Source organism: Buteo buteo, chromosome 2, assembly GCF_964188355.1.
Source record: "Buteo buteo chromosome 2, bButBut1.hap1.1, whole genome shotgun sequence".
Lineage (NCBI taxonomy): Eukaryota > Metazoa > Chordata > Aves > Accipitriformes > Accipitridae > Buteo > Buteo buteo.
Window position 1 is genome coordinate 36,814,213 of NC_134172.1, and position 11,178 is coordinate 36,825,390.

At 45.5% G+C, this 11,178-nt stretch overlaps 1 protein-coding gene across 1 annotated transcript; it reads left to right on the top strand.

Moving 5' to 3' along the window:
* Positions 1-1,173: 1,173 nt before the first annotated feature.
* On the top strand, positions 1,174-10,895 carry NPY (neuropeptide Y). Its single transcript, XM_075022495.1, has 4 exons — positions 1,174-1,320; positions 1,482-1,669; positions 7,356-7,436; positions 10,613-10,895. The coding sequence occupies exons 2-4, from the start codon at positions 1,482-1,484 to the stop codon at positions 10,635-10,637; spliced, it is 294 nt and encodes a 97-aa protein (XP_074878596.1). The 5' UTR covers positions 1,174-1,320; the 3' UTR covers positions 10,638-10,895.
* The last annotated feature ends 283 nt before the right edge of the window (positions 10,896-11,178 follow it).

Sequence of the window (11,178 nt, forward strand, 5' to 3'; positions counted from 1 at the left end):
TCAGATCACTGTCAGAGGGGCCCTGCCTCCAGCCAGGTGAAGGAAAGAGACAGCCGGGTTTGTTGGACTGTGTGGATTCGATGGCCTGGAACATTAGACCCCACAGGAGTATAAGGCTCTGGTAGATACTGGTGCACAGGGTACCCTAATGCCATCAAGCTATAAAGGGGCAGAACCCATCTGTATTTCTGGAGGGGGATTCCAACAGCTAACTGTATTGGAGGCTGAAGTAAGCCTAACTGGGAATGAGCGGCAGAAACACCCCACTGTGACCGGCCCAGAGGCTCCGTGCATCCTTGGTATAGACTGTCTCAGGAGAGGGTCTCACTGACTCTAGGTCTGGACAAGTTTAGGGAGACATGTAAATCTGGCACCTTGGCCGGATCAGGCCCTGTAGTCCTGCATCGCTGGGAGAAGTTGCCATGTCCCAGACTCAGCAGTGGTTCCCTTGGGTCAGGACAGCTACTGGAAAGACTGTCGTGATCCCATGGCATTGGTGAGCTGTTTTCTTCTGTGGCGCATGGCTCAGGCACAGAAATAAAACAGAATAAAGTCACTTTAGAAAAGCTGCTCGGAAGGTAGCCCTGGGCAGGGGTGTAGAGGGTCTCCCTGGCAGAGTGGGCACGGAGGGAGGTACAATTTCACTGCTGCAGCTCTGCTGCCAGTCCCCGGGGAGGTAAGCCTCAAGATTCACCCATTGAGTAGGTACGATGGCTGAGCCTATGGCACCGATTTGGTATTTTTGGTTGCCCCAAACCGTCTTGCTTTCCTGGCTTTATGTTCGGCAGCACTCCCGCTAAGAAGATCGAGCTTGCGGCCCCTCCGGGGCCGTAGGAGCGGGGTAAACTCGTTGCCCACACACTCGCTCCCCTTCCCCTGCCGGCTTCGGGCACCGGGCAGCGCGGCGGCTCCGCAGCGGCGGGCAGCCGGGCCCCCACGGCCGGACCGGGACACGCGGGGCGGGCAGCGGAGCCCCGGGGCAGAGTCCGGGGGCGGCCCGCGGGTGGGATGTGCCGGGGCGGCGGGGGCGGTACGCGGGGCTGCGAGGGGAGGGCGTGGGGGCGGCAGCGGCGGCGGCCGCCCCCCTCGGTGCCGCCCGGCCCCGCCCGGCCGCGGTGCCCCTCCCGGGGCAGGGGCAGGCGGAGCGGGGCGGGGGGGGGGGGACCGGAGCCGGCGAGGCGTGATCGCCCGAGGCCCCTCCTGCCTGCCGGGGAAGCCTTAAAACAGCCCGGCGAGGCACGGAGCCCCGCACTCGGGAGCCCCGACCCACGGGCAGAAGCGCCTCGCTGAGCCGAGAGCCGCTCCGCTGCAGCCGCCGCCGTGAGTGCCGCGACGGGGCGGGCGGGGGCTTGGGGCCGGGGCCGGGGCCGGGGGTGGCGGGGCGGCCCGGGCCGGGGCGCGCTGGGGCGGCCGCGCTGCGCCCGCCGTCGGGGCAGGTGCTGACGGCGGCTCTCCCCATCCCATCCCGCCCCGCCGTGCAGATGCAGGGCACCGTGAGGCTGTGGGTGTCGGTGCTGACTTTCGCCCTGTCGCTGCTGGTCTGCCTGGGGACGCTGGCAGAGGCGTACCCCTCCAAACCGGACAGCCCCGGCGAGGACGCCCCCGCAGAGGACATGGCCAGATACTACTCGGCGCTGAGGCACTACATCAACCTCATCACCAGGCAGAGGTAGGCAGAGCGGCCCGGCCGGCATCCCCCTGTCCCGCTCCCCGGGCTGCCTTTTTCCTTGCCGAGGCTCGGGGGAGGAAAGTGGGGTGCCCCCTCGCACCTGGGTGTCTCGCCCTGCGTCCCCCATCGACGTGGAGGAAGGCACGGTGCACACAGACTCCCCTGAGAGAGCGACAGCCGTGCACCCCTGAGTCGCCTCTGGGTCCGGAGCTGAATGCCCACCCTCCGAGTTGGCAGAAGGGTCGGGGGTGTCGATGCTGCCTCTGCTCTCTCAGCCCTTTCTAGCCCTGGCACAGACAGGCTGGCAGGCAGGAGCGTGAACCGCAGGGCAGCGTGCAGGGGGAGAGCCCCCCAAAAGGGAGAGAAAACGTAACTAACCTGGGAGCTGGAGAGAGTTAGACAGGGCAGTAGGAGTGGTTTCCCATTTCTGCTGCTGCCACCGACTAGTGAAGATTTTGATGAGAAAAAGTGCCCCTCTAGCCTTGCCGAGGAGTTGTAGTAGTCCAGATGTTTGTGGTTTGCCAGCTACTTCATGCAGCTGCGAGTGCCAAAAAACCCATTAGTCCTAACAAAACCTCTCTCGAGACCACAGCAAGAACCCAAGCCCAAGCTGAAAGAGAAGAGCGTGACCCGAACCTGCCTGCCTCTAAACTGGCTTTCTGGGGGTGACTGTGCTTGTTAAAGTAGGGGTAAAGGCTCAATTTGAAAAAAGTGCAAATTGTTAAAAAAAATCATTTTATTTGGGAGCATCTGTCCAGTTTAGACTATGTGATTAATAGGACTTTCCCCTGAGGTCCCTGAAGAGCATGTGACCCAGAAGAGCTTTGACATATTTATCTATTTGTTTAATATCAAAACCAGATGAGAGGCCTAAAATTAGGCTTTCATTTGTCCCTCTAGAAGTCTGAAGAATTAAATTAGAAGGGAGGCTATCGTGTAACTGAGAGCTTTCCCAGCAAACCCATAACACTGTCTGCCAGTGCTCTAATAGCGTAACAGAGATGAGGAGGCTGATAGAAATACGGTTCTTCTGTCCTGTGCTTTTAAAGCAATATTCACAACTTGTTCATGTGTATGGCATGCTTCTGTGTTATAGTTTGTGCTTGAATAACTTTTTGTCTAGATTGCTGCTAAAATAATCTGATCCTCAAGTTCTGCCCCTGCTGCCCTTTTCCCTTGTGTGCGCGGTGGGATCTCCAGGCTGATCTCTTTCATGTCTGATTTCAAAGGTGGTTCCTGTCCAAACCCAGGTCATATTTAAAAACAAACAAGCAAAAGCCCCCAAACCAACCAACTAAAAGCTCCTTCTGTATTCAACCTCCACTTGGTTTAATGTCGACCGTGTAGCTTTTTTTCTCATTTCTGGGGTGCAAGAACACAGCTCAGAGAGTGAGACTGCTTTCATTCTTCAGTGTGGATTTGGGTTCTATAATGAACCAAAATAGTTATTTTTGCTAATGGATGAAACAATGCAGAATTGAAATTTTGTTCTTTGGGTTTCACCTAGGTTTCCCACCTACCCACTCATATTTAAAGGGAACAGAATTGACCTGGAAGTACAGGAAAGCTGGCAGAAAAAAACCACTACAACAGCAACTTCATGATACACATTTTAAATTTGGCTACATAGGTTAACTAAAAAAGAAAAAAAAAGGTGTGCTGTTTCCACTGTATGGTGAATTAACAGTGCAGAAATAAAGTAATTGCCGCCTCTGTTTGGAAAGCTTAACTGAGCTCCTGGAGGTTGCCTGTTTTGGCAGTGACAGAGTCTCTTGCAAAATGAATCAATAACTTCTGAAGCATTTTGGACTGGTCTAAGAATCATTTGGTCTGTTCCAGTAGGTGTGTGAGCAAGCTGTGCTCAGCCTCTCACCAGATCTGGTGCTTGCAGTCTGGTCACTGTGCAACTGGTGAGATGGGGCAGTAAGACCACGCTGGGAAAGGATGAGATTGATGCTTCTTTCTCTTCAGGTTCATCTGTCTGGTCTTGTTTGATGTTTTTGTGATTATGAATAACCTTCTGGCTCATCTTCCTGGCTTCTGCTTCTTATCTAACCAAAACATTTGAGTGTCCTTCCCCTCTGAGCTGCTGTGACCCACAGGGTCTTCACCCCAGCTCCCATGAAGCTTCTTCCTTCCAGACTATCTTTCTCTTCTTGGCTTTAGCCCTTGTCTGTGTGGCTGCTTTGCTTCCTCTCTCCTTTGAGACCCTTCTCCTTAGCTTTAGACATCTCTGCCCATCAGCTTTATACCCCTTTGAGGTTAGCTGAGGGAAACAGGTACTTGTAGAGTGCAAGTCACCAGGCCAGTTTCAGACTTCTCATTTTGGTTGATATCCCTCGCTCCTTAGGTGCCAGGTCTTTATGACTATAAAGAGAGCCTAAGGTGACCCACCCAAATGCAGACTCCTGCCTGGCAGATGTCTGTGTGTCTCTGGATTAGTCCCACCTCTGTCCTCAAAACCGTCCTGTGGTCCTTGCCTCATACCCCTCTACTGCACTGTTCAGGGGGCTTTTTTCAGAGCCCATCTTTCCTTGATTCACGCTTCCTTCCGCTACTTAGTACTACCTGTACTCCCTCTTGCCAACAAGCCCTCTTCCTTTTGTCCCTTGTAGCTTGCTCTTGCGTCTGTGGCTGTCCTGTGCTGTAGCAAAACAGTAAGGCCAGGCCTGCTGAAGTGGCTTGAATCATAGGCAGGGCAGAGAATATGAAAATGTGTCTGACTTAGGCAGTAACAATGCTCCCACTTCATGTCAACACCCTTTAATGGGGAAGGGAGCAGATCTTAAGAGCTTGGGTTTTTTGGGCAGTTTTCTGAATCAAGCCCGCAAGATGCTTCTGAGATCCCTCAACTCCTATTGCTGGCCTTGGACGTCAATGGGATTTGACTCCTAAGACTCAAGTTTTCATAGGAAGCTTCGATATTTCGCTGAGTCTGAGATACTATGTCCCTAATCAGAATACGTACAGCTACTCTTTGATCCCTGTGACTTAAGCTAGAGTTGTGGGTTATCAGAATGTCCAGAAAAATGCCTCAATGTCTCAAGCTGAACATAAAACCTGACTAGGTATTTTCACAAAACTTGGAGCCTCATTCTATTAAAACAGCTATGATATTTGATAAAAGTGTTTTTCAAACAGCAAATAAAGGCCTGGCTTTCTGTGTTCATGTTGTCTCAGAACTGGGCATGGTAGACAAGGAGCAAAGCATGAAGCAGCTGGAACAAAGATCTCCCAAGGCATTTGCTTCAGTAAGAAGAGATTGACTTTGTCCGTGGCCTCTTTTTAGTATGGCTGTAGCATGTTTTTTTCCCAGTGGCAAAATAACAGGGCAGACAGGAGGCTCAGGCATCTGACTTAGGAAGAGTGGCTGCTCCTTGGCCAGCCCAGCTGGTCACAGTCAGCGATCACCTTGTGTGCAGCTTTGCTGTGTGAGGACATGGTGGGTCCACCCAGCACAGGTAGCAGCACTGGTCTAGGCAAGGCACTGGAGGGACTCGTATAAAAGGCATCATCTCCCCAACACAGTCATCTTCATGCTTTGACCAAATCTCTGCACTCAGGGAGGGGGGGTTGCTGCCTATTCTTATTCAGACAAAACTTTCCGAGAGGTTAGTGGGAGTTTTGCCAAAGTGTGAGCTGTTGGAGCAAGCTGTCGATTTGTTAAATCAATTTCTTTAACATAACCGCAAATTAGATTCCCCCTCAGTTGAAGTCCAGGTCACATACATATTAATTGGAATGGGGAAATAGAAAGCAAGCCCTTTGTGGTGATGGAGTGCAAGGTATTTGACTCAGCATCATGCTTGATTGCGTTATTGTAATAGCATTTTACTATGTCTGGCTGGTTCTTTTCAGATACCTGCTTTCAGTCAGTTTAGATTAAGAAATTTACTTCAGAATTCTGAAACCGATGCTTTGTCTTTCTGCAGCACAGGTGATGTACTAAAATGATTAAGGCAATGTAAAAATTCAAAAAGTTGAATAAAATTACTGAAAAGTGAGATATGTTTCCACTTTTCGGTAAGTCATGCCACCAACAGGTAAAACTCCTAGCTTTTGAAATAAAATTTGGGAAGGTTTTTGGTTCTTTTTTTCCCCAAATTTAGATCAAGTTATTGAGAAACATCTTGATAGCAATGGATAAAATCTAGGTCCTTAATTACACCTTTGATTCTGGAATCAGAATTTCACTTAAGCAGCATTCACAAAGCCATTATCTGTTAATATACTTTGTGATTCAGACTAATTACGTACAGAAGTTACAAACCATGATCTAAATTCTTTCCAGCCAAGGGAGCGTTTGCTTATAGTTATCACTCTTAGGCTAATGAATCCTTATAGTGAAGAAGTGTCTGTCAAGCTAGCTGCTCATTGTTGCTTATGTTTTCTCAGGAAAAGAGAGCAAATTCCTTCCCAGCAACCGGTAATTGCAGTACTTTTAATTGTTGAGCAATGTATAGTATCGGGGATTTAAAAAAAAAAAAAAGCAAGACAGCTGCTGTGTAAATACAGGACAGAGGTAACTGGTGATATACCATGTAATCGAAGAAGAACTCTGATTCAAAAAGTTTTCTCTCCCATGGCCACATAGTTCAAGAGTGATTATTATCTTGGGGTAGCTCAGTTTTCAAAACCTAATGTGCTATGTGTTGGGCAGCCCTAAATGTACTAGCTGTCTTAAAAAATCTTGGCTAGTTCCTTGGATAATATGGCATATCTGAGTTAGTTTTCTATTCACTTAATAGATAAAATTGACTCCTCATTTACAATAGAATAGCATCTAAAACAATGCAAAAGTTAATGATATGATGGAACTGGCTTTGTAGGCAGGAATGACATGCTCAGAGGTCACATCATGCATAGCTTCCTCCCTGTCATGGTTTAACTCCAGCTGGCAACTAAGCACCACACAGCCTCTCACTCACTACCCCCACGGCGAGATGGGGGAGAGAATCGACAGAGTAAAAGTGAGATAACTCATGGGTTGAGATAAAGACAGTTTAATAAGTAAAGCAAAAGCCACGCACACAAGCAAAGCAAAACAAGGAATTCATTCACCACCTCCCGTAGGCAGGCAGGTGTTCACCCATCTCTAGCAAAGCAGGGCTCCATCACGAGGAACAACCAGTTCCTTGGGAAGACAAATGCCATCACTCTGAACATGTCCTGCCCTTCCTTCTTCTTCTTCCCCCAGCTTTATATACTGAGCATGACGCCGTATGGTCTGGGATATCCCTGTGGTCAGCTGGGGTCAGCTGTCCCGGCTGTGTCCCCTCCCAGTTTCTTGTGCCCCCCCAGCCTCCTCGCAGTGGGGTGGGGTGAGGAGCAGGAAAGACCTTGGCTCTGTGTGAGCACTGCTCAGCTTCCCCTTCCTCCATGCTCACATCAGTAAGGTGCAAGGCCTTAGAGTATCCAGGAGCAGCCAATGAACTGCAAAATATTCAGAGTTTCTCAATACCATCATGTAACATGATTATGGAAAAAATATATCCAAAGAAATACTGAAGAGTAAACATTTTCTCATGTGGCTACATCAAGTTAAGTTAAAATACTTGCTGGAAAGTTGTCTTTATGTCTGCTCTATTCAGTTTTTCTGAAAAGGTTTGTTTAATGGTTCCGTGCTTAGTCTTCATTTTTTAAAAACTGACATATACAAAAATACACCTTTTTTCTCTTTCCTTAGGTACGGAAAGAGATCAAGCCCAGAGACACTGATCTCAGACCTCTTGTTGAGGGAAAGCACAGAAAATATTCCTAGATCCAGGTATGTATGAAGAAGTTTTATGGTGGCTTTCACTTCTCATTTAGATTTAAGAGTTTCATTTGTTATCAATAAATATGTTTCACAGGGAGAAAACATATGTCACCAACAGCTGGGTAAACATGTCCTGAAAAAACATTTTAAATTCCTTTCTTGTTAAGAGCTAGCACCATCTATGAATGCAAGACATGCCTTGCCAGATATAATATAGTCCAAACTCCTCATTTCCTGATTTTGGGAGCAGGCTGTACCTGCTGTTTGGAGGAAGAAAAGCATTCCCACAACACTTGCCCCTTACTGGGCTTTATTACGCGGATTGTACACTGATGCCTGATGACAGATTAGACCCCCCAAAATGGCATATTTCTTCTCATTTGCTACTCAAACAGGTTTAATTTTTTTCTCTAAAGATGTATGAATGGTAAATATGCACTTACATTAACTTGTACACAAATGCATGGCTATGACAGGTCTTTAAAATACAGTAATTCACATTGGTTTTGTACCTCATATTTTACAATGGAAAAAAAAGGCCTTTAAATTTCCATTTGCACTTGGTTTAAAATAACAGTGGTGTTTCAAGTAACAGTGGGATTTCAAAAGTACATACTGTATTTATCTAGTTAGGTAATGACACTTTAGCTATAATGTAAGATACTGTAGTAGTGACTACAATTTACACAGATAAAAGTAAGTGTGTTGAAAAAGTAAGATACGGGAGCTTTTTGTCTCATGAAAGAAAATACTGGTTTTAGTTTTGCTTACAATCAAGCATGAATGAGCTCAGTTTAAGCCTTTACTGATAGCTTGAAGTTTGCTGACAATACTTCTACTGCAGAAATAAATGTTTTATGCAGTAGTCATCTCAGGAGTCTACAAGCAAATGCTCTGCATTTCCATCAGCTGTGCAAAGGCTCAATTAGACTAGTTAAGTACTTAAGCATAATAGTCTATAGCACTGAACTTAGGGCATGATCTTGTCACTGAAAGGTGACCAAAATTTCTGCTGCCATCAAGGGAGGTCATCTGTGAGACTTGCGGTTCTGCGCATAGGGAAACCATTGACTTATGGTTTGATGACTAACCACAGCTGTGGGGATGCAGTTTACTCTGCAGATGCTTATGTAAAAAACTGCATGGAGTGCAGTGAAATGTATTAGACTATTTTGTGTTTGGTAATGACAAGGCAGAGCCCTCACATAATGGGAAATTTCCGCTGCCATGAATTTGAGGCAACACACAGGGTAGTACAAAGTCTAATACTCTCTGTAATTTTCACCCCTTCATAACAGAACTTTATGGTTATTATTATTGTTTCAATAATGCTATTTATAAGACACCAGGGAGCAAAAACTCATGAGCAGAATAACAAACCAGTCTGCATTTAAGATCAAGAATTGATGAGAAACAGATTTTTATTTCATACCCCCTGTAACATCACTTTAAACTGAGTATGGTATTTGTCATTCATCAATGACAATTATGGGAGTATTGGGAACAATGATGTCTAGTTTCCTATGGATATGTCTTCTAGGATAAAACCCTGTATGGATTCTGAACCCCGCTCCAGCTTTTTCCTCCGTGTGAGGACATAATTAAATCTTCTTTCTACCCAGTCCTGTGTTTCATAGCACATCAGGAACTTAATATCTCTGAGATATCTGTACCTTTCTACGACTTGGTTGAAATTGTCCAGAGGGTTTGAAAGCCGGTGGCGAAGTTAGGGGAGCCACGCAGGGGCAGACAGCTAGGCATGCAGCAAATACGCCCAGATACAACATGGCTGTCTAAGCCTTCTTCCTGGAGGAAGCCAGGCTGAATGAATGGAAGGCAGGCTGCTATTATTCTGAACTTAAATTAACAAAGTGTATGTTTTAGATATAGTTATATATGCAGCCAGTTACAGAGCAGATGTAATTTGCACTCAGTGAATCGGTGAGAGAGAGACACACTTCATGAGTTCTCGGGAATGAACTTTGTAACTAAACATTGAGGTATTAATAAACAGCTTAACTGTATTCAGCTTGACTGGCCTGGTTTGACATTTTCTGACTAATATATGCCCCAAAGTATTTTGCAGTCTAGGTGTATGTCTGACCATATAAAGAATGTTTAGAGAGATTCTTACAGAAATCAGTTAAAATATAGGAAGTTCAGGAATAAAAAAAGGAGGCACCTTCACCCAAGTACAAATAAGTTCTTATGACAAAAAACGTGTGATGTGGTATATTTCTGATCTTGTCGAGCCTGTGGAGTCACGAGAAAACCTTTAAAACTCAATAACAGGATGCGTCTCCCCTACTACTGCCTCTTTAAAAGTTTGGTATCTAGTGTAAAGCAGTTGTCTAGGCTGCCTTTGCAGTCAATTGGATGGATGGGTATCTCCAAAATGAGCCTTCCATCTGAAAATGGGCAGGATCAATTTCCCTCTCAAGGTGTTGCTCTGTCCACAGTGACTGTGAAGGGAGACTAGATGCCCAAATTTTAGATGGCAAAAATTATGGCAAATGCATTTCCTCTAGTCTCTCCATGTTCTCCACTTGTTGACTTACTTGCTGTGTAGACAGAACAGCTACTTGCAAGCAGAGGACCTCTAGATCAAACCCTGCCCTTGGCATCCCTTTCAACACATATTCAAATGTTTGATATTGAGCAGTGGAATACCACAATAATATTTTAGGATGGTGGCTGTGGACTTCAGTTTGGTTTGAAGGTGCTAACAGCATGACATGCAGGTTTTGATTGGTGGTTTTTTGGTTGTTTTTGGGTTTTTTTTTTGGCTCAGTGAATTCTCTTTGGAAACTGTTTACTCCTGAGTAAGAGTAAAAAATATCTCTATTTGTATTTCAACATATCATAGTTTTCTAGCTGAATTTCATTAAGTGCTTCTTAGTGACCTAAAGCAGCATTGCAGTGAGTCTCAGTGGTGTAAAACCGCACCATCTGGGCAGCAGTATGGAGGGGCAAGTTCTGGTTCCAAAGTATAGACATTTGGCCAACCAGGATGCCTCTGCCTTGATGGGAGTTGCATATACAATCTTCAACTGCAAATATGCATATGTATTTCTTATTGCTGCTATTATTAAAATGAAATTTTTAGGTAGTTCTAACTTCGGATTTTTCAGAAAGGGCATAAAAATGTGTTTAATGCTTTTTTTCATTCATAATATGTATTGCAGGTTTGAAGACCCTTCGATGTGGTGATGGGACTTTCAACACGCCGTCAAAACTTTTCCTAGTTTTCAGTTCATATTCCATGCCTCTGAAGCAAATCATAGCATCATTCCCAGTGCATGCAGCCATTGTACTGAATTCTGTAGAGATTTTCCTTCATCATATTTGTATATACCTTTATTTAAATAAATTATTTGTGCATTCCAAAATATAACATACTAAATGAAAACAAGCAACTCTGTCATTGGTATAGCAAAGAGTTATTTTGAACTATTAAAACTGAATTATAACCTCCCTGCAGTCTAAAGTAGTATTGACAACAACAGTGTCACAGTTATTACAGTAATTAGCGTGCAAAGTAAGATAAAGACATTATTTATTGTAGCCTCAAACTCAGCTCAGCTGCTTGATTTATACAAAACTGTTTAAAATAATTTATCACAGACTACATAATTTAGGAAAATAGTGTTCTGGGAGGCGGTTTTTCAGAATCGCCATACTAAAAACTTACTTAGTACTTACATTGACATATGTAGTAAAATGAATAGCATTTTCAAAATACAAAGGAATA

Coding starts and splice junctions, on each gene's coding strand:
- NPY (XM_075022495.1), top strand. CDS start 1,482: ATGCAGGGCACCGTGAGGCTGTGGGTGTCGGTGCTGACTTTCGCCCTG. Junction 1,670..7,355: donor AACCTCATCACCAGGCAGAG/GTAGGCAGAGCG, acceptor CTCTTTCCTTAG/GTACGGAAAGAGATCAAGCC. Junction 7,437..10,612: donor GAAAATATTCCTAGATCCAG/GTATGTATGAAG, acceptor TATGTATTGCAG/GTTTGAAGACCCTTCGATGT.